General features: G+C 60.6%; 1 protein-coding gene across 1 annotated transcript in view; it reads right to left on the reverse strand.

Annotated features, from left to right (window-relative positions):
• The window catches only part of TMEM132C (transmembrane protein 132C), a 152,163-nt gene that overhangs the window by 3,723 nt on the left and 121,895 nt on the right, over positions 1-26,545 (reverse strand). Inside the window, exons 5-8 of the mRNA XM_015587890.1 lie at positions 14,540-14,683; positions 4,741-4,946; positions 3,061-3,334; positions 1,795-1,986 (exon numbers count right to left, since the gene is read on the reverse strand). Coding sequence (XP_015443376.1) covers positions 1,795-1,986; positions 3,061-3,334; positions 4,741-4,946; positions 14,540-14,683 — 816 coding nt within the window. The remainder of the gene's footprint in view (positions 1-1,794; positions 1,987-3,060; positions 3,335-4,740; positions 4,947-14,539; positions 14,684-26,545) is intronic.

The following is a 26,545-nucleotide window of genomic DNA, read 5'->3' on the forward strand; positions in this document are numbered from 1 at the left end:
GTAACACCCTCCCGAGCCTGCGGAGAGGAGCTGGTCTCTCTCCATCCATCAGCCAGCTTCCTTGCGCCTCAAGTAAAATAACCTTCCAGCCCTCTCCCTGCTGGCGGCCAGCTTCCCCAGCAGGCAGGGTGCCGGGACCCCCCAGCAGTGGCCGAGCCAGGAACACGCTGCGTTGGTGGCCCTCATCGTCCCGTCCTTGCTTCGTCAGGCCCCGCTCGTTCCCTCACCATGCGTAATCGAATGCATTAACGCGGTTTCCTTTTTTTTTTACGTTCCTGTCCCAGCTTTCTTTAGAATAAATGGGATGGGAGCCCACCTCATGCTCAGCGCCCAGGAGCCATTCAGATTTTGCATTTCAAAGTCGGAGCTAACGACAGCAAGGTGCCTGCCTTCCTCGCCCCCTGGCTGAGATAAAAGACTGTTAGCACAGCCCGCTCCTTCATCTTGGCTGACTTTTCATCTTAAATTAATTTTTCTTCACCAACTCGAGAGAGACGGAGAAAGCCCTTAACATAAAGCGAGCCCCCCGAACGGCAGATAATCTGAATGAAGCCTGCGGAACGCCGTGGGCTCCCCGAGACGCGTCTGCGTCCGCCCTGCGGAGTGACTGACACTGAGTCCCCCGTGAGCGAATCTGCACGAGGCCGGGACGCAGCGTTTTCTCCGGAGAAGCCAATGCGTCTCCCCAAAGAGGGGGCGTTCTGAGCGACCGGACATCACACAGGCCCAGGAATGGCCGCGCGCTCCACCCTGTCCAGGGTCCCGTCTGCCGTCGGTGAAGTCCACCCACACACTCGTCTGCGTCGCTGCGGGGCCTCCAGTGCCAGCCCCGAGGAAGACAGACGGGCTACACCAGATGGCGGTTGGCGGCCTTGCCCCAGGCGGCCCCCCATTAGCTACTCATCTCAGCAAGTAGCTTTCTGCTTCCTGCTCCGTCTCCCCCACTGTCCGCTGCTCTTCATAAACTGGGAAACGCCTGCCATTTGGGCTGGATGTAGATGTGACTATGACCCAGGTCCCGCCTCTCAGCGCTCTGGGACTCAGCGACTGCACAGGTTCTAGAATGGGCCGCCTACTCCCTGGCACCGGGGATCTGAGACGTTTGCCGCCGAGCTATGCTGTATGGCACAGCTGACCCTAGGACAAGGGGACCTGCCTGGGGGAGCCTGACGCTGTCGCACGGGCCTCTGAAAGCAGGAGGACTTCTCTGGCTGTGGCAGGGGGCAGTCAGAGGGTTAAGGCATCGGAAGGGCTGCCCACGCCGGTTCTGAAGATGACGGGGCTGTGGCAAGTGACAGGGAACGCGGTGGCCTCAGGACGCTGAGAGGGGGTGCTGGCCAGCGGCTGGCACAGGAGCAGACATGGCAGGCGTGTGACCAGAAGGAGACGATTCCGCCGATGAAACGCGGGTGTGGAGCGTCCGCGAAAGGGCCCGGCCGGCCGACTCCACCGTGAGTGCGGAGCCCGGCGGAGTCCCCGGGCCGCCGACCTGCAGAACCGGGAGCTCGCAGGTGGCTGCTCTTTCAAGCTGCTAGGTTTGTGACGCAGCAGGACAGCGCGGACACAGCATGTGCGCTGGGCACGTCGTCAGCCTGCGTTGCCTCAGACCCCACTGCTCGGACGAGGTGGCCCGTGTTGCCCCAAATCTGCGTGGCTAAGATGACACCTTTGCCTGTGCTGCCTCGGCCCCGGTCTGGAGCGTGGGCCTGCGCCCCCCCCTCCGCCTGCCTCCCCCCTGCTGCATCCAGCACAGCGACCACCCCGCCCCTCCCCGCCCCGCAGCTGGGCTCCCACCTGCTTGGGCGTCCGTAGCAGGTCCTGCGCCGTGGCTACAGCTGTGACGGCCTTGCTGTTCTCCACGCCGGGGTGGAGGGTGACAGACAGCCCGGCCACCAGCTGGATGGCCAAGTCTGTCACCGACACTTTGTCATCTAACACGGTTACTGTCTTCTCTGCCAGGATGGAGTCAGACAGTGGGGACAGTACCTGTGGGATCAGCAGGACACAAGGCAAATCCGTCACCCCTGTTTGCGTGGGCGGAAGCTTCCCCGGCCTTCCTCCCTTCCCCCCAAAGACGTGGGAGCTGCAGACTACAGGGTGACGGACTCATGTGCCGCCTCCACCACGCACGCCGGCCCGGACGGCGCCTTCGCGAGAATCGCACGAAGCCCTTGGTTCTCTCGGAAAAGTGAAATCGACACTTAAGTCCATTCTGCTCGTAACAGGGAACGACCCTTCCACTGAGATGAGGCGCCCCGCACCCCGCACCCCGCACGAGCCGGTTAGCCGTACGCATGACGCTGCTGGCCGGAGCCAGGAAACAGGCCTGGCGCAGCCGGGACCGCCTTCCACGTGGACCGTGGAATTAACCGGGAGGACGGGATTACAAACGGCCCACGCTCCGTCCACACCCAGACCAGCGGACCCTCTGCTCAGCTCATCGGCCCGGTGTGGGACCCGCGATACCCAGGTGAAGCGATCGAAACGCACCGGGCATTTCCACACATGGCGGTCACGCGGGATCCGGAACGACATTCCGGAAGGGGGGGTCAGAAGGGTGAGGACTGAGGGCTTGAGGCAAAGGCCCTCCGTGCCTCCGTTATCTGCCCCAAACCCCATCGTCCTGTGCTTTTCCTCGAGCAGAAGAGACAGTAGGGTCCTGAAGAGTTTGTCGAGTGAATAAATGGCAGGATGACGAGAGGACGTGGTAAGGGATGCGTCTTCCCTCGGCCACGGGAGGAGCGGGGCCCGGGGCGGGGGGACGTTGACATCTAAGAGCGTGAGGGAGAGTGGGTCCTGGGTGGGGAGGTGCAGAGGCAGGATGGGGAGAGCCGGGGGGCGGTGGGAATGGGGGACGCAGCGGTCGAGAGAGGAGCTGTATGGACGCCTTCTGCATTCTGCTTGGAAGGACATTCGGACTCAAACGCTGGTCCGGGCTCACCTTCCGGTGTCCCCAGGATGCTATCGTGGGGACAAGGAGTCGGCCACCATGACCCGCCCATCTCGCAAGCCTCCCCCAGTTCCCGCCAAGCCCGGGAACCCCCACGCTCCGCTCCCTACCTGGACGGTGGTCATGCCAACCTCCCGCCCGACCAGGACCCTGCTGTCCTGGAGCGTGGCGACGTGCGGCTTCTCCAGCTTCAGGAAGTCGGCCACCAGGTGGGTGACGTCCACCTGCCAGTCGGGACTGAGCAGGTGGCTCGGCTGTCCCCAGGGGCCGGCGCCCTCGGCCACGAACTGGGTGAGCACGCGCACGGCGGCGTGCTGGTACTGCAGGGCGCAGCCGCGTCCCCGCCGCTCCTCATCGTCCTCGTCTTCGCTGTCCCGCGTGGGCCTGCGGGCAGGGAGTGGACGCGGTCAGGCCCAGGGCAGGTGACCGCAGAGGCTCTCGCGTCACCTGCCACCTCAACCTCCGAGACACAGCGCTCCAGGCAGGAGCCACAGGAGCACGAGCTTTCGACGTCTCCCTGAAGACACTTATTGACACGTAGAGACTTAGAGCTCACACTGACTCAGCCTACCCTGTCCCTAACAGCAGCACGTGGCCATTTACAATCTAAATGAATAAAAATGAAATACGTTAAGACATTAAGTTTCTCGGTCACACACTGGATTCCGAATGTTCCATGTGGCTGTCGTATTGGACGCCACGGTTCTAGAATATTCCACCACCGTAGAAAGTTCTATCGGGCAGTTCCTTTGTATTAATGTGCCATTAAAAGCTCCACACGAATGAGCTTGTTTCCATCCTATAACACTATGAGGCAAAACTGTCATTATTCCATGTTCCAGGCAAGGAAACCTAGGCTCCGACGGGGCGTGGCTTCCCCACGCTCACAGAGCTGGCAAGCGGCAGAGCTTGGACTCGAACTCGGCAAGGCTCCGTTGTACCCTGCTTAGGAACATGGGACAAACCCGATCTCCCGGCCACTCGTGACCACCGAGCGGTCTGAAGTACTGGCTGGGCTCACGGCGGCCCTCTCTGAGTGAGGACGAGCTCCTCCGTGTAGAACTGGGTCCGACACCCCACAGTCCCAGTTCTTCTCCTTGAGATCTAGCTTGGCCCTTAAGAGGAAGACCCTGGCGCCTGGCAGACTGTCCGGAAAACGGCGCAGGTGGCTTAGGACGGAGGACTCCAGGCAGGAGGTCAGGGACTCGGCGACAGCTCCTACGTGGCTTTCGAGGGGCTGCGGAGCTGGGCGAATAAGACCCCAAACTCCTACACGTGACAGTCTAGAGTCACGAAAAATAAGTCAGAGTTATTTTTTGTTTGTTTAAGAGTAAACGGTAACCCATGTCCCAGGATAAATGCAATTAAACTTTATGATTTGCTGTGCACAGAGCTTTTCAAACTTACAGCTATGCATAAAGCATGGGGAAAAGAATCACTGTTTCGCTTATAGAAAATAAACCAGAAGTCAAATCCCCTGGGGGCTCAGGGGTGAGAAAAATGGAAAGCTCCCGCCACTCCCCTCTGGGGGAGTCACGTTCAGGGGACAGTCGGCTGGAACCCCGAGCGCGGGATGCGAGCGGCCTGGGTCTGACGCTGCCTCAACCGTGAGCAGCTTCCTGCCTGGCTGGGCCGTCCCGGCCTCGCTGTCCTGCTAGGGTGTAGGAAATGCAGCTGCTGTGATAACAGCAGCACCTACTATGTGCCGGTCTCTGCACGTTCCTTTCGAGTGATGACGGATATACGAAACCTTTGTTAGCATGCTCTGGTGCCTCTCCCAGCGGGCTCACCTCTTACTGGCCACGATGGGGACCCTCCAGCCTTTGATCTGGCTCAGTTCTGTGTCAGAGACCTCTATCTGCAGAGGCAGCCGGGGCACCCACACAGTGACGTGCAGGGGGGCGCTCAGGTACTGGTACGTGAAGTTCACCACCGCATCCACCTTGCCTTTCATCTCCTTGCCATTGACAAAGATGTAGTCACAGTGGTCAGACACCTGCAGCGACAGAGATGGGACGGAGGACAAGGTCATGGGGATGCAGAGACCTCCCTTCCTGCACTTGGTTTTTTCTCTTGCGAAGCACACGTGTTTAATTTAGGCTCCTCCCAATGCAGAGCCTGAGACAAGGGTTCGGTGCAATTGGTTTACTTGGGAGGGGAGCCTGGAGAGCCAGGGCCAGGGAGCAGGATGAGGGAGGCAGAGAAAGAGGAAAAGCCAATGGAAAGGTGCATTTTCGCATTTGCTGCTGTGGCTATTGGGCTGTCTCCTCAAGGATTCATGAAAAAACTACACAGCCATCCATGGGGGGAGAGCTGCCCTGTGGGTTAACTCCCCTGCACCTCCAGGCTGAGACACAGACCCCAGGCATCTGAGAAGGCCCTGGGATGGAAAGCAGAAAGCAGCTCGAGGTGGGAATCGGTACAATCACAAAGTGAACTTGAAGCCGCACAGGACTGCGCCTGGGATTGAATGACATGGGCACATTCCCCAGGCTTATGTCCACATCTGACCCCATCCAGCCTCCCAGGGTCCGAAGGGCTGTCCTGCCTTCCTTGCCATCAGGGCCCCACTGTTCCTCCCCTCTCTCCTCCAAGCACACGGCCCCGATGGTTCCGCAGGACGCCCAGGCCTTCACTCATGTAGTTCCCTCTGCCTGGGAGCACCTTATCTGGCTAGCCTGGCCGGGCACCTCCCCTGACATCTGGAATTATTTGCATAATTGTGTTATAGTTGTTCATCCGTGGAGGGCGGCATCGAATTAGTGCCAGCGGCCTATGCTCCCTTCCTCTGTATTCTTCCCCTCCCTTTCCCCGTTTCTAGCGGAACTTTGCAGGCAGAGCACAAAGCAAAACAAACATACAGAGAAGGAAAATAAAAAGTCTGCGAGCATTCAGAGTTTGTGTTCCAAAGACTCAGCCCTTAAGGACATAATCCAATTATAGCTCCAAGGACATCCCCACGTGGCAGAACAGCAGAGGGACGACACCAGGGTTCCGTGCAGTGGGCAACGTGGACGGGGTGGGACTGTATCAGAGGTCGCCCTGTGGACTCTGACTGAAAACGGTGCCCCCAGGAACTACGCACGGAAGCCCCGAAGACTAGAAGCCCTTCCTCTCGACCTTGGCAATAGTTCGGTCTCCTGGAAATTAGACTGAGGTTATGCTCTGCCCGCTTCAAGTCAAGCGGGGTCGTAGAGAAACAGCGCGATCTGTCTTGCGTGCTAAGCTCACGGGCTGTGATTTACACGGGCCCCATGCGCTCACATCTGCCGCTGAACTGTGAAATCCTGGAGGGCGAGAAGTGCATCTGGTTCATCTTCGATCTCTTCCTTCCTCACACCAGCTGCTCATGAAGCCGGAGCTCAGCAAAGCGGATACTGAATGGATGGACGGATGGACGGATGGACGGACGGATGGAAGGACAGACGGATGGATGGACAGATGGATGGATGGATGGATGGATGGACGGACGGATGGGTGGACGGACGGATGGACGGATGGACGGATGGACGGATCGATGGATGGATGGTTAGATGAATAAATGGATGAATAGCTGGACGGATGGACAGATGGATGGATGAGTGGATGGAGGGATGGAGGGATGGATGGATGGATGGATGGATGGATGGATGGACGGATGGACGGACGGATGGATGGATGGATGATGGACAGCTGGACGGATGGTAGCCTTTCTTCATGGGGATTCCTTCTTCAAGACAACCAAACAAGAATCTTGGGGTGAGGGGCGATGAGGTGAGAGCCTGAGCTAAGATGGAGCTGAGAGCAGTGGAAACACAAGTTAATTTGAAAACTAGAAAGCACTCGAGCAGCGTCTCAGCCTTTCTGGGGTCGCTGACTCCTTAGAGCATATACGTAAAGCTAGTTCTTACGGTAGAAAAGCAGGCACACGAAGGCTTATGTAACGTTTCAGAGGTCGAGAAGGCCCTCGGGGACTCTTCACAGAGCGCTTTCCACACCGAGAACAAGCTGCCAGCTCGCTGACCTGCCTCCCGTCCGAACGTCCTGTCTGTGGATCCGATAAAATAACATCCGATGGGAGCAACGAACTCCTCTGATCACCCTCTCGGGCGCCGGCTTCCGGAAACGATGGATGGCCGCTTGGGCCCGATTTTCAGCCTCAGCTCGCACCCCTGTTCGGAGGCGCACTGGGAGGGCCGGGCTGGATGGGACAGCGGCAGGGAGCGGCGGGGAGGGGAACACATGGGCGGGGCTTCTCGCTCACGGTCAGGAGCGGTTTAGGATGTTTACATGCTGGTTAGGGGTGGAAGCCAATCGGAGCCGCCGACCCAGCCTTCTCATTAGCATGGAAACGTGGTCCTCGTCTGCGCAGGCGAGAGCCTAACAGGGAGGCGTGCGCTGTATCAGTAATCACTTCTTTAATCAATGTTGTCATTTACAGGCCATTGACTTCCCTCATTTATTACCTTTCTGAGCTCTGGCGAGGGGGAACCTGGCCGCTCCAGAACCTATAAATAATTCAGAGGAACGCCAAGGGTGTGGAGTCGCAGCACAGGACGGGGCCGTGGTCGCCGCTGTGCCCGAAGCTGCCGCAGGCCCCGGGAAGTCTCAGGAAGCATCCTCATCTCCTGAGTGGCTGAAGCAGAAACTACGGTGTCACGGGACGAGCTGGCTCGTCTGCACAGAGGGAGGCCCGAAGCCCTTCCGGTGGCCCAGCTTGATTTCTGGACGTCTTTCTCCCCTTCCGTCGTGGGCGGGGCGCCCACTGAGATAACCGGCCCCGACTCTGCTCACTCGGAGAGTTAAGCCACGCGGGCTGAACGCGCGGTGACCACTGACCTCGCCAGTCTGCTCCGAAGAACCTGCAGGGCTGGGGCGGGTCATGGATTCTGGTTGAGCGGCATGCTGGGCATCAGATGACATCTTCTGTGGTCACTCGGGCCTTGGGCACTTCCCGGGGACGTCCAACCTGCCTTCCGGAGGAGACTCTGAGGAATCACCTTCCACGGGGAAAGCAAAGGCATCTGCTGGTCACCACAGGCTCTCACAGCTGAGTGCACTTCAGGGAGGGCCGGTCAGTGTGGCCTCCTGGGCCATCCCTAGAATCTCTGACAACGCAGATCTCAGTGCGGCCGCCACGTTTGCATCTCTAACAGGGCCCCAGGTGAGGCTGATGCCCCACAGCTGGAACTCGCCCCTCGAAACACTGCATTTGCCCCTCTGTGTTCTGTTTCCACGGCGTCGTATACATCCTGTGTCTGTAACAGGCGGCCAGACTAGGGTGGGGGACTGTGCAGCAGACATTCATTTCCCGCAGCTCCGGAGGCCAGAAGTCCCAGAAGAAGGTGCCAGCACATCCGGTGTCTGGTGAGGACCTGCTTCCCGGTCCACGGATGACACCTTCTGCTGTGCCCTGACGTCCCAGGAGGGGAGGGAGCTCTGGGGTCCCTTTCACAAGGGCACGAATCCCAATCGTGAGGGCTCCACCCTCCCGACCCCAGCAGCTCTCCAAAGCCTCATTTCCTATCCCCATGACCTTAGGGGTTAGGATCTCGACAGAGGAGTCTGGGGCGGGGTGCACAAACACCCCATCCATAACAGATGCCTTTCCTCCTTGTGGCCTTTCATTATGATGCTTTAAACCCCACCTCTGTGCTGCGGACTCCCCTGTGCCCCCCGCAGGCACCCCGCTCATTCGGCACCTCCACTCGGCATCACACACTTACATGGTCGGAATTCGAAGCCCTGCTCTAGCGGTTTTCTGCTTGTTTTGTTTTTCCACTTAGGAGAGTGGACGCTGGAAGTAGAAATTAATTCAGAGACAGAGGAATCAGATTTACATTTCTTCTATCCCAGCTGTGACCCTAAAACAGCGGTTCCCAATCTTTGTGGCACCAGGGACCGGGGTTCCTATGGGCATCTAAGGCCCGAGGATCCAGGCGGAGCCGCGGCCCGGACGCAGGTGCTGGGAGCGGCTGCAGATGCAGATGACGCTTCGCTCACTCGCCCACCCACCGCTCACCTCCTGCTGTGCGGCCCGTTCCTAACAGGACGGCACCGGTACCTGTCTGTGGCCTGGGGGGCTGGGGACCCTGCCCTAGGACACCGGATGCTCTGAGGCGATGATGCGCAGGTGGCTTTCTGCGGCCTCCCACCCGCAGTTCCTTCTGGAGTTTCCTCAAATGTAAACTTCTGACACTTTTTCTCTGCCATTTCCATTTATAGTCGTGACTCCCCGAAACCTCCCCACCCCCTCCTCGCGTGCTCCCTATTGCTCGCTCCGTCTCCCGCGCCATCCATTTAGCCGTTTGTTTCCGCCATTCCTTGTCCCCTCTCCTGAGAACACACCCTCTAGCGCGACAAGGATTTTGTCCGTCTGTTCAGGGTCGTGTCCCTAGCACCTGAAACCTGGCACATAGTAGGTCCACGGGAAACGGACGCTGAAAAATGAATGAAGGAATGAATGGATGAATGAATGAATCAGAGCTTGCAAATGAGCGGCCCTGAGGTCACACTTGGCCCGCACGCGTTTTTAAAATATCTCCTCAGTTACCAGCCTTGAAAAACGAGGACACACAGTTTTGCTCCCGGCCCGAACCCTAAAAGCCTTGCAGGTCCGTCCTGGTGTCTCGCGGGCCTCACAGACCAGGCGGAGGGTTTGGGGGCACGCTGGGCAGGGCAGGGCCGGCAGCTGGCCTTGGAGGTATGGAAAGCCAGCCCCTAAGGTGTCCGCCCCCTCGCAGGCCGCGGGCCCTGTCTGCTCTCTCCCCCGCTTCCCGACTCTCTCCGCCCGGCACAGCTAAGCGCCGGCGTCTACTTATTTATTTTGTTTCCAGTCTCTTAGTCTCTATTTGTGGGCGCTGTCCCCGGCGGGCAGTGCGCACAGGGGAAACCCTGCCCCGGCCGTCAGTGGCCGGCCTGCGTTCCTCCAGGGATGGGGCTGCAAGATCTCCCGGGAGCACCCCTGGGAGACGGCTCGGCCGATCCCTCCTCCGAGCAGACGACTGGCAGACAACCGCGGGGCCCCAGGGAGAACGAAATGGCCAGAGATGGTCTCACTACCTGCGGGGCAGCGTGTTGCCACGGCAACCACCGTGTGGGGCGGGCGGGGAGAAGATGTGCAGGTGTCGGCCTCTCAGGTGTCACACTTCCCGCCGCTGGGGACACTCATCGCCCGCCATCCACCCGGCCAGCGCACGCACGCGCGCGCGTCCACGCACGCGGAGGGGGACTTCCCTGGAGGCCCAACGTCCACTCGTTTTCTGTAACGGTTTAAAAGTATTCCCGGGATCCCTCCCCAGACGCGCGTGCTAAGCCCATGCGCTGCCGTCGGCCTTGACCTCCGCCCCGCAGGGGCCGGACCCACAGCTCATCGCACCGCCCCGGCCCCTGGCACGGGCCAGGAAGGTCCCACGGCTCAGCCCGGCCCGGCGACAGGAGGTCCCGGGGTCTTTGACTGGGCGGAGGGAGCATCTCGTCTCTGCGGGACTCAAACCTGGGAAGCTGGGGACTGGAGCCTCCAGGAGCCGCCACGTGAGAGGGAGAAAGAACAGCGGATCCGGGCGAGCAGCCCCCCCGCGCCTGCGGCCGCCCGGCCCGGCCCCTCACGCCACAGCGTCACCCCGCTCAGCCCGCCCCAGAGGCGCGCCCTCCACGGCCGCACCACCCCGGGAAAGACAAAGGGGTGGCTGCAGGGTGGGCGCCGGGGCGGCCTGGGACCAAATCCTCGCGGTGAGAGCGAAGTCGGGCAGACGTCTGGTATCTGGCGGGAGCCCTGTTCCCGGGCCCAGCTCTCCCCCGAGGCGGAGCAGATGGCTCCTCGGCTGGCGCCAGAGCAATGTGACTCGCGAACAAATGGTGTCATCTGACATGAAGGCTTTTCTCGGAGCAGTGTCCTCTGCGGCTTCGGAGAGGGGTCAGAACCACCTGCCCAGTCCCCGCCGGTCCCGGGCACCTAGCCCACCTGCCAGCCTCTCTCAGGGTCGAAGGCATGCACAGGTCTCACCAGGCGAAGGTTCCGGTTCCTACGGGACTTCCTGTGGCGCTCCAGTGTCCTACATGTGTGTCGTCCAATACGGTAGCCACGAGTGTGAACATCAGTGGCCACGCGCGGTAGGTGGCGGCCATGCTGGGCGGCACAGCGTCAGGCGGATCCGCACGTCTATCTGTGAGGGGAGCGGCAGCTTTCAAGTTCGTCCGAGCACCAGGAGCCTGAGACCTGCGGGCCGGTGACCGGGCAGACTGGGCTCGAACTCTGGCTCTGCCATTTATCGGCTGTGTGTCCTGGGGCAAGTCACTCAACCTCTCTGGACCTTGGCTTCCTGATTCGTAAAATGAACTTTGAATAGTATCCACCTCAGACTCGCCCAAGTGATCTCTTTAAAACCCAAATCAGAGTATCTGGCAGCGTCCCAGAATAAAATGATATTCCGACCCGTGGCTCCAAGGCTGCGGACAGCCATGGCCGGCTGCATGTGCTGACCTCGGCCTGGCCGACACTTGGGGCCGGGAACGCCCTTGTTATCAGGCACCCTGGGCGTCTAGGCTGGTTAGCAGCCCCCCGGGACCCCACCCACTAGGTGCCAGCAGCCCCTCTCCCCTGAGCTGGGGCAACCAGAAGCGTCTCCAAACACGGCCAAGCGTCCCCCGGGGCAGCGAGACAGGCTGCGTGAATGCCTCGCGCTTCGTGCTTTGCAGGTATAACTGTGGGGAACCAGCAACCACCCCACGACGCCCGCCGAACACGTGTGCCCCCACTTCCCGGATGAACGCGTGAGGCGAGAGGGAGACAGGGGCTGCGTGCGGTGGGCGAGCTCTCAGGCACGCACCGGAGCCGCGCGGGGGACCCGGTGCTGGAAGGGGAGCTCGGGCGAGGGTCTTCCTTGGCCGCAGTGCCACCCCTGGGCCCGGAAGGGGCGTGCAGGGCAGTGCCGCTCGGCCGGCCTGCGCCCAGGAGTCGCCGTGCTGTCCTCAACGTTCTGCCGTTCTCAGAACCAAATGGCTCCTGAGCATAGAGACGCCCCAGCCTTTCTTCTGGAGCCCCAGGCTTGAGAAGCGGGAACGGGGGGCTCTTCCCAGCTTGGGGGAGTCGGCCCACTTTCCTGCTGCGGGCGGGTGGGGTGGGTCGCCACCCACACGGTCCTCTCTCTCACCGATGCTTTAAAAGCCTGTGGCTGACCCTGCAGGCCTGAGCACTGCGGAGCCCAGAGCCTGTGGCATCGTAGAAGCGCTAGGGAGAGCTGCCGGCTGCCCGCGGCCAGAGCGCCGGCCTCGCCCGGCCGAGCATGCTCGCCGCGGAGGGGACCAACGCCGGCCCCTTGGGTGGGTGGCCCGGGAGGGCTGGGCTGCCGGTGGCCCCTCTGCGTTATTTTTAGCTCTGCACTGGGATCCGTTAGCTGGAACCGTGCCTGGGGGTCGGACAGGTGGCACTGGGAATTCAATAAATGGACTTTCTTTAGTGACGATTCAATCCCAGCATGCCCGCCCCCCGTGGCCTCGGGAGCGCCCACAGAAAGCACGTGCCAGGCTGTGGCCCAGGCAGACGTCACTCGGGAAGACAGGCGGGTGCCCGAGTGTCAGAGCACTGTGCAAACCGGGGTCACAGGCAATAGCAGGCACTGGCAGTCATGACGTCCCCTGCTCACTGGCCCAAATGTCCCCTCCTTAGAGCCACCCCCGAGTCGTGCATCCTCACGCGCTCACCGCCGCCCTTGGCCGCGTCCTCCCCCGTCCTCTGGGTCTGCCCGTGCCACCTTCACCCCGCTCTGCCAGCAGCTCGGGCCACGATCACTCCAAATCTGTTTCACGAGGCGATTTTTAGTCTGAATACATTTATTTCCCTAAAAACACCGATTATATTCCTGCACATACCCGCACCGGGCTCCACGTCGCACGCGTTTAGGAGCAGCTGCGGGAGGCCATGTGCGCGGCTGTGATGGGACCTGTGTCTGGGTTTTGCCGGCTGCTTCTCGCCCGCCTGGAGAAGTCGACGGTGCTGGAGGGCCTTTCACAGTGTCGGACTTATCAGAAGTCCTGGCTCATGGGGACACGGCAGATCAGTAGTGATAAAGGCCAGTGGCCGGCGAGCACTGGGTGTGGGTCCATGGCCGTGTGGGGGTGGGTGGGCTCCGGAGCCAAACCCAGCACCTCCCCCCTCCCCATCCTGGCCAAAGTCACATCGGACAGAAGAAAGTGGGGTGCTGTCCAGGCAAACAGAGCGCTGATTCTCAGTGGGGGTGATTCTTCCCATCGGGGGACATTTAGCAACATCTGGGGATACTTATGATTGTCACAACTCGGGGAGTCCTATAGGCTCCTAGTGGGTAGACGTCATAATGCTCCTAAACATCCCACAGTGCACGGGGCAGCCCGCATCTCACAGAATCATCTGGCACAAGGTATCTGCGGTGCCGACCCGGGGAAATCCTGCCTGTGCGTTTAGACCCTGCTGCCCGGCACAGCGGCCACTCACCGTGCGCGGCTGGGACCCCCGGCCGGGGCTGCAGCCAAGGGGTGCTCGGGGCGAAATGCACACTGTGTTCGAAAGGCTGAGTGACAAGCGTGGACTATCGCGTTAACAATTTTAATATTGATGACCTGTAGAACCGATTAATCGGTTAAACACGATACATTCTTTAAAAGAGATTCTCGTTTCTTTTTATTCTTTGAACGGTGACTACTAGGGAATTTAAAGTCCCACATGCACCTAGCGTTTTGGATGGCGCGGCTTAGCCCTTTGGCCCCCCGCCCCCTGCCCCCGCGGGCTTGGGGTCCTCTGTGGAGCACTGTGGGCTCAGGGCCACCAGGGGCCCATGGATCTCTTCCGGGCGAGTGAGGAGCGTCCCTCCCGACAGTCAGAGAATGGAGGGACTCGCCTGCCGTCGCTGGGACGCCTCAGCGCCACGTGCTGGAAGGCGGGCACGGTGACGCAGACCACGACAGTGTGACCCCGCGGTGGCCGCACCCGGTGCAGGGGACAGTGGGCCCCGCCGGGCTGCCGCGGGCCCGCGCTGGGCGTGGGGCGTGCAGACAGGGTCTCTCCACCCAGTCCTCCCTCTCTTCTACTCACTCGGGGCTTTAACACCCCAGAAAAGACGGGGTGCTATCCGTCAGACTCCATTAGAGGGGGAAAAAGACCATTATCTGGATGCTTTTTTGTGCAAAAGGTATGTATTTTGGACTTGCGAGCCACGTGGGCTCTGTCACGATGACTCAACTGTCCCGTTGTCACACAAATGCAGCCACAGACCGTACGGAAAGAGTCACGTCGTCGGCCTCCGATCAAACTTTACATGTCGGGCGGCGGGCTCAGTGTGACCCCCGGTTCACCGTTTGCCTTAAAGAACCGGGGTTCCAGCAGCTGCCACGTGGGCTCGACCCACACTGCAGATGTATTTAAGTTTTTAATTTCTTGCCCATTAAAAAAACCTTATAATTGGCTGCCGCCACTGTGAAAACGAGCTGATTTTTACATAAAATCGCCCAGCAGTGCGGTGTACACAAGCCGAACGGTCGAGCCTCTAATTTCCCCGGGCTTAACTCTCTTCACCCACGGGATGCTCAGGTGACGGTCCCATCGGCCCACTCCAGGGGGCTGACGGAGTCACTTACTTCGAGGACGTCCTCGTCCGCGGACCTGCATTCCACGGCCTCTGAGATGTCCGCCACGGCGCCCCTCTCCTCCACAGAGACCACCTTGACGGGCAAGGCGACCGTCTTGCCTGTGAGTATGGCGGTGTTCAGGATCTCGGTGTCCTGCGGGAGAAGCAGACGGGCCCGGGTCAGGGGAGCTGGTCGGCTGGGTCGGGGGACCTTCCTGGCGCACGCCCACCTGTCCTTGTTTGGACGAGACACCAGGGCGCTCACCTTAGGAACTCGGGTAAAAGGACCGGTCTTTGGAACAATTTCCCAAGAATGTTGAACAACTGACTTTCGGTTTATTTATAATCATCCTCCTGGGTTCTAACAACAATCAAGAGATATTTACCCTTTTTTCTCTCTATTGCAGACACCACGCAGAAGCTACACCTCAGTTCGCCTGTGGTCGTGGGTGACAAACTAATTCTGGCTGGTTTGAGCACGAAGCTTCTGTGGTTGGTGGGCTCCTGCACCTCCCCACCCAGACACCCACGAGCTAATCTCCGGGACCTGTGGATTGATGTCCTCACACTGTAAAAGGGACTTTGAGGTTGTGATTAAGTAAGTATCTTGAGATAAGAAGATTATGCTGGGTTATCTGGGGTGGGCCCAATGTAACCGTAAGCATTCTCAGAAGCAGCAGCCTGTGGGTCAGAGGAAAAGGAGGTGTGGTGACTGGTGACGCAGGCCGAGGTGGCAGTGAGGCCGCGTGAGCCGGAAGTGGCAGCCTCCAGAGGCTGGACGAGAACCCGATTTTCCCCAGAGCCCGAGGGAGGATGGGGCCGCTCCGAGTGACGCGTCTTCCAAGACCGAGTCCCACGGGAAGAAGGGAGGGGAGGGAACAGAGAGATTCCCACCAGGCACAGAGCAGCGACAGCCGACGTCCGTCCACCACGAGGCCCGCGAGGCAGGACTCGTCCCCAAATGCCCACAGTCATTGCGGTGGACACCAGGGAACTGTGGGCTTCGTTTTCTATGCAGACTTCTCAGCAAACCGCCCTGCCTTCCCCTGTGCTCACAGGAGGCCCCCATGGCAGGGAGGGGGCCTTCGTGGCTCCTCGCGGCTCCGTGCCCAGTGATCGGTACGGCACCCCTGCGCGTCGTGCTCGGAAAGCGATGGCCAGAGCACTTCTCTCGAGTCCGTGAGCGCGACCTGCGTGCACTTTTGAAACGGTTCTCTTTCTGGCCGGCTGAGGATGAAAGCGCGTCTGTGGCTTTGGGACATCTCTGGGCACCTTTTACCCAAGTCCGTCTCCAGAAGCACTGCCCCGCTTCGAAGCGGGAGATGCAACGGGAGAGATTTTCAAAGTCCTTTCTGCAGAGGAAGCAGCTGACTCAGAAACGACCTTTGGCATTGAACGACACAGCGTGGGAAGAGGCGTCTGTCATGAACGGAGAGCAGCCCGTCCGCGGCCGCCCGCCCGCCCGCACGCGTGCGCCCCCGGGGAGTCTTCTGCAGGGCTGCAGCGCGCACGCCGGCCATCACAGGTGCTAAGAATCCCCGCGGTCCCGTCTTGGGTTCATTACAGGTAATGTGCTCAGAGTTCCGTCTCCCCATTTCCTCCTCCGAATGGCCTTTGGCTAATGGCTTCATTAAGGCCCCGAACTCCCGCGTGGATCAACCGTGATTAGCTTTCAAGTGCTTGTCGCGATCTCTCTCTCTCCCTCCTTCCCTCCTTCCCTCCCTCCCTTTTTGGGTGGCCAGAACTCTCAATGCCTTCGGATCAGTATGAACTGCGGCTTCAGAACCACATCCAGGCTCTCTCTCTCTCACACACACACACACACACACACACACACACACACACACACACAGTCCTCTGCCAACACTTCCTACCCCTAAACTGAATTACTGTCATGATTCAGACTGGTTAGACACGAGGTGTTTTCTCCGACCCGAATCGGTTTTAGGAGCGGAGAACGAGCCGTCTCAGGAAGAGCAGATGGGCAAGGGAGGCCTCAGGCTCCAGGACAAACTGGCTGAGGCACGTGTTGGGACAGCCCTGTGTTTGAACATCACCGTCCCGATGCGCGGTTTTGGTGAGTGGTTGTCACCCGACTGGGGCCCTGGCTTCTGCTCCGTGCTTCGTCGTCGACTCTGTGACCCGGTCAGCATCTGTCCGCCGGTGGCATCTTCACCTCTGCATTTGACAGGTTAGGAGCTGGGCCACGCCTTCTCCCCGCGCTCGAATCTGAGCCATCCATGAAGAGTCGACAGCCGTTTAGTGAATACTTAGTCTGCACCCAGCATGTCCTTGTCACCGGTCACAAAGGAGTGACCCAGAAGGACAAGCCCCTGCTCAGATAGGCGGACAGGACGGCGGGGAGAAACCAGCGAGCAGGCAACCACCATGCTGGTCCAGCAGGACGATGTCATTAACTGGCGCCAAAAATCCAGCTCGAGTTGGTCTGAGCAAAGAGGGGACCGACCGCCTTGTCTGACCCGCACATCTGCGGACAGAGGCCTCAGCAGCAGCCGCGCCCACTACACCTGGCCTCGGACCCCGGCCTCCCGCGCCGGGAGAAAGCACGGTTCTGGCGTTTAAGCGGCCGTCTGTGCTGCTTTGCTCCGGTAACCGGACCGGACCGATGCAGGTTGTTAACACAGCCCGGGACGCTGAGCTGGGACGGGGGACAAGGGAGCGCCCTTATCGTGACCCGAGGAGGGGTCACTGGAACCGTGACGGAGGGGCAGGATCCACAGCGGGAGACAGCAGAGGAGCGTGACGTGTCTGCGGGAGGCCACACGGGACCTGGGGCGTGCGTCTGGGACTGGGGCGGGGGACACGGATGACACGGCGGGGGGCTGGGGCTGTCGCCGCACGGGAAGCCGTGGTGCATCGGAGAGGCCGGGGAGTAAAGAGGTCCCGCACCCCCTGACCCTGAGTCAGCACGTTCGGGGTGGACACATGTCCTGCTTTGCCCCAAGGCCGGGCGCAGCGGGGGGGTTACCGACAACAGCCAACACCGTGGGGCCAGGGAGGGCCGTGGGACCCAGGCGCGGTTGGCCCGCCAGCCACGTGTGACCACACAGATCCTCTGCCGTGTCCCCAGGACTCGGAGTGATGCGTCGGGTCGGCGGGGAGCTCCCTGGACAGTTAAATGTGCGTGCGCGTGTGTGGGGGGGCGTGAGTGTGCACGCGTGTGCACATGTGGGATTGACACCACAGACACCGTGAGCCGTGCCGGCCGCTGCTCCCGCATCCGGTAGTCGAGAAGAAGTGACCGCCGTGTGCCCCGCACACGATTTAAATGCATCGAGCTGCGCTGTGCGTGGAAGCTGACCGCGAGCCTGCAGGCCGGGAGGGACACGCGTGCGGGCGCAGGGGCCGGAGCTGCCGCCATCGCCACGTAGCTCCCTCTGCAGGAGGCCAGGCCGTACCTGCCCCCTCCAGCCCTGCTGAGCCATGAGCCGCTCAGCATGGCGGCGACAAGTCCCTGCGGCTCCCGTGGACACCAGGGCACGCCCGCCGCCTCCCCGCACACAACGGGGGCACGACTGGCGCCCAGGCTTTCTGTGGGGCTGTCGGCGTCTCTCTGCTTCGACTGTGTCTGCTCCGCCTCCGCCCCTCCCATCACAGACCAGAGGAAGCTCCGTTTTGCCGAAGAGAATCAATCGAGGGGCATCCTCAGGTCACCGTCAACGCCGATGTGAGCGAAGCCCCAGGCTTCTGAGAAAACACCCTGTTATTCGATTCGCCCTCATAAATGTAAATGTAAATTGGTTTTGACATTTTTCGTATCTTCTACAAATCGTATTTTTAAATTTTTAAATAAAGAAAACACAGAATTCCTTCTGGAGTGTTAAAAAGGCTGAAGGGTGACGACAAACTGAAGAAGGTGTCAGACCAACGGGACTGGCCAAGGGGACAGACGCCGATGCCAGGAGTGGTGGGGGCCCATGAGCGACACCCCGGACGAGGGTTCCCACGGCAAGAAGGGCCTGGAAATGTGCTCGGTGCCTGTGGTGGAACGTGGCTCAGCCACGGAAGGGAACGAGCTCGGACACACGCCGGCCGCACCGTGGGGGAGCCTCGAAACACTCTGACACACGCCGGCCCCACCGTGGGGGAGCCTCGAAACACGGCGCTGAGCGAGAGACCAGACCCATGTGACCGCGAAACACGGCGCAGAGCGAGAGACACCAGACCCATGTGACCGCGTCGGTATGAAATGCTCAGAACAGACGGACAAACGCAGAGACGGGCCGCAGGCCGGGGGCCGGGGGCTGGAGGCCGGGGGCGTGACAGCTTAGAGCGCGTGCGTTTTCCTTTGGGGGTGACGGAAGCGTTCTGGACTTAAACCGTGGAGATGAGGGCATGACCCTGTAAATACACGAAGAACCACTTAATTATAGACTTTAACTGGAGCATTTCGTGGCAGGCGAACGACATCTCAGCACATGAAGACAGGAGAGAGCAGGAGAGGCCGGTGGCACGGAAGGCCACAGGGGTGCTCAGGGCTGGCTCTGCCCCTCGCCTGGCTGCGTGGCCCCGGTCAAGCCAAGCAAGCCGTCCGCCACGGTCGACTCGGCCTGGAGAGATCTGCATCGCGAGACCTAGGGGCGTGTGGGGGGCCCGGAGGCTTTGCACCCACGAGAAGCATCGCCCTAAGCAGAGGGACCTGCGTGAGACAGGAAGGGACTTTGCGCCGAGGCTCTCTTTACCAGTGGGTCATCACCGGCAGCCTGTTTCCGGTTCCGGCGCACCTGGCTCCCCGCGCACTCTGTCCCTCGGAGGTGGACGTGACCCTTGAGTAATAAGGGACCCCGACAATTGGCCTTTCTGGGCTTCTGGGGGTCAGAGACCGTTACGAAATGACTACTTCCAAAGGCAAAGTAGATGAGTAGGAAGACGACCCTTTCTTCCCCCATCTCGGCTGGAGCTCAGCAGGTGGGAAGAACATGCCACGGGGCTGGAGGATGCTTGAGACAGCCGGACGGGCCCCTGGCTCGTGTGTGGCAGGCTCTGTGAAGGCCGAGGGTCCCACTCTGGAAATCGGGAAGAGGGGCCCGCTGCCCGGTGTGCCCACCTGGCCGCCTGCATCCTGCTGGCTGGCCCGAGCCTTCTCTGTGCTCGGTTTTCCTCTTCTGTGAAGCGGGATGATCCCACGTCCCTCGAGGGTTTTCTGGGAATTCGGCGAGCAACCCACTTAGCTCAGTGCCTGGCACAGAGGCAGCCGCTCCGTACACGCTAACCCCGTCGTCCCTGATCCTGGAACACAGAGCCCACGAGCCGTGACTCTGAATTTCAACGCCTTGTCACCAAGTCACTCGCGAGCACCCCGGCCTCTGAGCCTTGAGAGTGAGCACTCGACTGTCACTCACATGAGAGCTAATTTAGCATCACTTGGAGCAGCCGCGTGATTCAACTTGCAGTTCGATCCGGAGCCACCGTCAGCAGGGGGACAGGCTTTGCTGCGGTTTCGGGACCTTGAGGCTGGACCTGAGGCTGTGCAGTGAGGAAGGGCGGGCCCTCGGAGAGTCTGGGGTCTCGGACCGGCTTCCGGGGCGTGCCAAAGGCCCTCCTTCTGCAACTCCCGCTGGCCAGGCCATGCTGAGGCCTGCTTGGCAGGAGACTCTGTTGAGACGGTCATCTGCTTCCGGTTCCGCCCGTGGTTTGGTCACTTTTGCCTCCCATTGAAGCCTGGGAACCAGTCCCGAAGGAAGAGCTTCGGGGCAGGGCGGGGCAGGACGCCAAGCAAAGCCCAGTTCCCAGGGGAGGAGGCCTACAAGTTGACGAAGCGTCTTGGCCAAAATCAGGAGAATGGGGTCCTCTGCCAGCCGTCCCTCTGGAGCGGAGTCCCCTCTCCTGGGACACAGCCGTCTGGATTCTGAGACAGAGGGACAAGTGTCCTGGCTCTGGACGGCACCTCCAGGGAGAGGCAGAGAAGGCGGCGTCTGGGGTGGGCAACACCCACCGTCTCCGAGTCCCAGAGGTGGCCCGAGACAGGGGCTCCCTAAATAAAATCGCTGGGTCTGGAAAGCAAAAAGCGGCTAGTCGATGCTCAATAGCCACAGCCCTCTTTTTCCGTGGTACTGAACAGGGATTTTTGGGGGGCAGGGGTCGAGTGGGGAGGAGCACCCGCTGAAAAACTCAGCTTCTCAGTCTCCCCTGCGGCTACGTGGGATCGCGTGACTCAGGTCTAGGACGACGGGTCTCTAAGTGTGGTGCCCGGGCCAGCAGGGCCAGCAGCGTCGGCATCGCCCGAGGACCTGTTAGGAGGGCAGATTCTTGGGCCCCACCCTCGACCTGTTGACCTTTGTTTTCACGATCTCTCCCGGTACCTATGGTGTTGCCCATAGTTTGAGAACTATTGTTCCGGTTCAAATATGAGCAGAGATATTATGCGGCACGTGACGAAATCTGCTTCACGGGGGCTGAACTTACTCAGTGGGGATATTCTTTCTGCCCTTTTCCCTTCTGGATGCCTGGAATACATATGCGATGGCTGGAACGCTAGCAGCCATATTGGGCCACGAGGCAAACCTGGACATGGAAGCCACTCACTGAGGATGGTGGGGTAGAAAGACGGGAGAAGCCTGCACCTCCGATGACTGAGGAGCGGCCTTTCACGTGCTTACACATGAGGGAGAAACTTCCTGTATGTTCCAGCTCCTGCTTTGGGGGGCCTTCTGTTACACTCGGGCTAACTCACGCAGCTCCCGCTTTGCATGCTGCAGATGGCGGACAGAGACTGCTCCTTGCTATACTGCAATGCTTCTGGTTTTGTAACCATGAGGTGGCCACTCTGTGGCTAGGGTGCTGCGTGGTGGCTGGCCTTCGGGAATGGCAGGAAATGGCAGGCTGCTGTCCTCGGCTGACGGTGGCGGTGGGAGCCTCTTGGGGCATCTCGGCTGACGGCGGGACGAGGCAGAGGGTGACGACTCGGCCACGTTTGTAGCGGCAGAGAACTCTCTCCAGGAGCGCGCCTCGTCTTCCCAGGTGGAGGCATCCTAGTTAAAACAACAGCACGGGCCGCCCAGCAGCCAGTCAGCGTGCTGACCAGCAAGGGCGCTCAGAAGGGGGGCTCTGGATTCGAGGCCACGCTCGCAGGTGTCACGGGCTAGGACGTCAGTATATCTGTGTGTGTGTAGGGATGTGTGTGTGTGTGTGTGTGTGTCTCTTCTTCCTCTGCAGAGAGCGTCCACGTGGATTCCTGCCACATTTGTCCTTCAGCATGGCTGGGTAGAAGGGATGACATTATTGCAGAGGAGGACACTGAGGACTTGTGCCTGGACCCTCCAGGGAACTGACGGCCGCGCCTTCCGATGTGACCTTCTTCCTGTAGGCAAGACAGCCCCCTGAGCTGGCGCTGGACCTGGCCAGTCGGCACCGTCACCATCCTGAGCAGTGACAGTACCGTCCCCGCTGCGGGCCACCTCACAGCCCACCACGGTCTCGCGGCTTTCCAAGTGCTGCCTGCCATTCCAGGCGACGTCACACAGAGTCGTTGACTTCCTCCTCCCAACACCCCGACGAGGCTGGCGCGTCGGGCCCCCCAGTTCGCAGCGTGGGGGGAGGAGTCTAGGAAGGTTACGACGCCTGCCTCAGACTCCCCGGCTGCTCAGAGCGGAGGCAGGTGGGGCGCGACCAAGCCCGTCCTCTGAGCCACGACAGGAGCTGACGGCCGTACCCCTGGAGATGCTGTGAATTAACGCGAACACAGCATCTCGGGGGGGCGCCTTAAAAACCACAGCTTCACGAAGACGTAATTCAGACGCCGCACGCCCGCCCACGTCCCATGCGACGGCCGGTGCACCCGTCACTCTGTGTCGAAACGTCGCTGACGCCCCAAAAGGAGACCGGAACCTGCTGGCAGTCTCTCCCCACCCCCCTCCCTGCCCCGTGCCTGTGGGTTTGCCCGTTCTGGACGTTTCGTGCAGATGGACACACACGACACGTGGTCTTGGTGTCTGCTTCTCTCTCTCTGCATCGTGCTCTCGAGTCCCTTCAGGTCGTCGCGAGGGTCAGGGCTCCGTTCCTCCCTGACACCATCCCATGGTGCGGACGGGCCAGTTTTGTACCGCTCCCCTGTGGACGGACACTCGAGTCGTTACCCGACCACCGTTCGCCGGCTGCTGAGGACACGGAAGTTTGGCGTGTGCAGATGTCGGTTTCTCTCGCGTGTACCCCCGGGAGTGGGGGTTGCAAACGTGCCTTTTCAAACCAGGTGATTACAGAGACTCACCCCGAGATGAGTCACCCTTCATGGGCTCACTTGCATTAAAGACGTTAGATGAACCCCGAGGATTGACGAATCCCCTCTCCCCCCAAAACTTTCCCTAACACGACACAATCCAGCCCCCGGGCTCCGGGCAGTGGAAGGTTATGTTTTGTGGTCATTTCGTAAAGCGGAGCAGGCGGCGAGCTGGGCCGTGCCTGGGCCAGAGGCTGGGGAGAGTGGGTGCTGGCCACCAGTCAGGCGTCCTGCCCCAAGACCCCCGTCCCCTCTGCACGCACAGGCATGCTGTGACCCCTCCTGTCTGTGCTGTGAATGCCGCTTCTTGTGACTCTCGGAACGCCGTGTTCCGAGCCCCCGATGTCGCCAGACAGTGTCTGGTTAATGAGCCTCATGCACTGGCTGCTTTTGCAGCTGCATCTTAATTAGCGACCCTCACGGCTGACACTCGGTTAGCACAGGAGTGCTTTGTTAGAACTTGTGTCTCTTCCGCTGTTTCAGGCGCGGATCAGTGGGGTGCTGTGAGGCTGACTTGTCTCATTTCCCATGTTGGGGGGACAGCGAAGTGTCCTTGTACGTGGCGTGTGCAGCTCTGCTCCTGGCACGGACCCCACCCCACGGCCAACAAGAGGCGCCTTTGACGCGCAGAGGCGGACGGGGCTGTGTGTGAGCGCGATCCAGCTTACGTGGCGGGAGCGCGTGTCAGGACCGCCGACGACCCGGACGAGGTCGTTCCCTGCTCTCCCCAGACTCCTGGCTCTCATCCCGCTGGTGGAAGGCACAGCCCCGTGGGGCCGGGACTCCTGGGGATCCTGGTTTCCTCGTCATCCCCGCCCCCACGCTTCCGTCCACTCCGGTCCCTTCGCTGCACTGAGAACGTGCCCGAGGCTTTGCACGTGCTGTTCCTTCTGTCTGGCGTGCTTCCCAGATGCCCACGTGGCTCCGTCCGTGGGGTCTTTGCTCACATGTCACCCCCCCCACGTCCATGCCTCCCCAGCCCTGTTCCCTGCCGTGCCCTCCAGAGCTCCGATCACCCGTGGGACACTGTATGTGCCACCTCAGCTTTGGAGCGATGTCTGTCTCCGAGGCTTTGCACGTGCTGTTCCTTCTGTCTGGCATGCGTCCCAGATGCCCACGTGGCTCCGTCCGTGGGGTCTTTGCTCACATGTCACCCCCCCCACGTCCATGCCTCCCCAGCCCTGTTCCCTGCCGTGCCCTCCAGAGCTCCGATCACCCGTGGGACACTGTATGTGCCACCTCAGCTTTGGAGCGATGTCTGTCTCCCTCCAGGATGGCAGCTCCGTGGGAAGACATCGTGCGGGGCTGTCTGTCTTGTTCACACCTCCGCCCCGTGCCTCGAACAATACCTGCTCATGGGAGAGGCTCCGAATCGTACGGGGCATAGATGAGAAAAGACAAATCGTCGGCGCGTCTTTCCAGCCTGAGGTTCTGCTGCATCTAGGGGAAGGGACTGAGGGCTTCTGGAAGGCAGCCTTGGGTTTGGCGGAGAGACGCTGACCAGCAGGCGTGCGGAGTCCACGATCCAGGGATGACGAAGGCTCAGGGCCTCCCATGTGGCTCAGGGCCTCGGACCCAAATCGTCCTTGGCGCTGCAGGCGGCTTGGGCAGCAGGAGAGGCAGGGCCGCTGCAAACATGTGAAGAGGGTAGAAACTCCAGGAGGGACAGTGATGGACTTGACGAAGGGCGGGGAACTCTGAAATCGGGGCGCACGCTGGCTGTTTTCTGCACGTCGGATCTGACAGGTAGAGATGCCACAGGTGCAGCCAGCGTGCTTTCCGACGGGTCAGCGTTACATCTCTGGTCTGTTCTGATTAGCCGGAGCCTGTGCCGCCCCCACCGGTACGAAGTCGGACCGTCACTCCCATCTGTACCGATTGCAAATGGAACAGGGAGGGTCACAAACGAGATTCCGCGCTCTCCTGGGCACCGAGTGCGAGGCCGCGGTGGCACCCCCTCCTCCCGCTGGAAGGGTCCAGCAATCGCTTTTCATGCGACTCTTGCACGGGGACGCCCGCACGGTCAGCACGCAGAGGGAGCCGGACTTGCCGGAGTGACCCGCAGAGGTCCCGCACGCAGGGGCGTGAGCGTGGAGCACCGTGCTGTCTGCGTCAGCCGCACGGAGCTCAGAACAAGCCTCCCTCCTCTTCCCCAGCTCCGAGTGCGGCCAGCACCGAGCCCCCCGGAAACACAGCCTCGCGGTAGCAAACCAGGCGGCAGCCTAGTCCCGGTGGGGGCTGCGGCTCATCTCCAACGGCGGCCGAGCACATTTCCTCCCTCCCCGAGGACACGCGCTACCAGCGCCGTGGGCTCACGGCAACAGGCCCTTAACTCTGGGCTCTGTCACGATGGGGGAGCTCAGCCCCCACCTCATTTACTTCCAATTCGTTCGCGGTGCAGACCGGGGTGCGGGAGCCACGCTTTACTTATCCATCAATTTACTCCTAATACGAGGTGGGGACGCTACTCCGAAATGTTCATTGAAAACAAGAAAGCAATTCAATTTAAGAAGGCCTGCGTCTCCGGGAGGCCCGGCGCTGTGACTGAGTTATTAAATGGGACTGTCCTTTGGGATGGCACGCGGCATCGAGCTCCCGGAGAAATGTCACTTTTTTGTTTTTTTTGCAGCCTCTTCGAGAAAGGAGGCAATTGAGAAATGTACCTCATTCCTCTAGAGCTGTGCTGTCTTTGTTTCCAATACGTTTGCGTCACTTAAGCCAAACAAAAGCTATTGCTGTGGATTGAGGGTGTTTCAGAGGCTGGTCCCAGGGCGGAGCCCGCTCCAGCAGGCTCACGAAGGGGCAGAGGTGGCAGAGGCATCTGTGTTGCTTCTGCGGCACGGGCCTCTCTCTCGCCGGCAGCGCACACCCTGCGTGACAGACACTGCAGGTGTGCAGATACCCAGGCCTCCCTTGGGCCCCCGGGGAGGACACATGTATTCAGACCCTTCACAGCCAACAAAGCATGAGTGCAAATGATGTGTGTCCCTCCCGGGTCGAGGCTGGTGAGAGCGAGGTGCCAGCTCTCTGTTTTCCCTCTGCCTGGAAGGACCGCCTAAGGCGGCAGGATGGCGTGAGTCAAGCCCCTGAGTCACCGCGTGGAGGAGAGTCCTCCGTCAGAGCATGAGTCACCCACAGCGAACTCTTGAGCCAACGGCTTCGGGCTGTCAGGGGAGAGAACTTTTAGAGGTGGACTTTCTTGGTGCCCATCAAATCATGGAGAGAGCTTTTATCCAGTGGGGCTGGGAGTGCATAAAAGGATTCTGGGTAACTCAAGTAAAAAGGGTGTTTGCTGAAGGATCGTGGGTGCGCAGGCTTGGTGGTCAGGCTGGGGAACGGGGCGGGTGCCGTGCCCGGAGCTGGGCATCAGGACCTGCTCCGCGTCTCGTCAGGGAGATGCTCGTGAATGCATGCCGGACGTGGGTCTGTGGCCTTGCATAGTGCCAGTCAAGGATCAGGAGCAGCCCGCTGGCCCGGCTTAGGCCGTGTGCCATCGGACAGTGGCAAGGTGGCGAGACATGGGAAAGTTCCCAGCTCCCCGGTCTGCACAGACACCCCAGGGACGCCGGCTTGGGCACAGCCACACCTAGTTTCCCAGGCTCCGTCCCCCAGGGCCGGTGGCACTGCAGGACCCGAGTCCACTCTGATTCTATGGGTACCTCACACGCCTTTCAGCAAAGTTCCTACATCTCAGTGCCCAGCGAATTCCAGGCTCGTTGTTGGCACAGAGTGCTCACGATCCCTTCCACAACGCGGCCTGCCCAAATATACCCCCGAACC

The sequence above is a fragment of the Pteropus alecto genome, unplaced genomic scaffold (assembly GCF_000325575.1).
Source record: "Pteropus alecto unplaced genomic scaffold, ASM32557v1 scaffold213, whole genome shotgun sequence".
NCBI classification, from domain to species: Eukaryota; Metazoa; Chordata; class Mammalia; order Chiroptera; family Pteropodidae; genus Pteropus; species Pteropus alecto.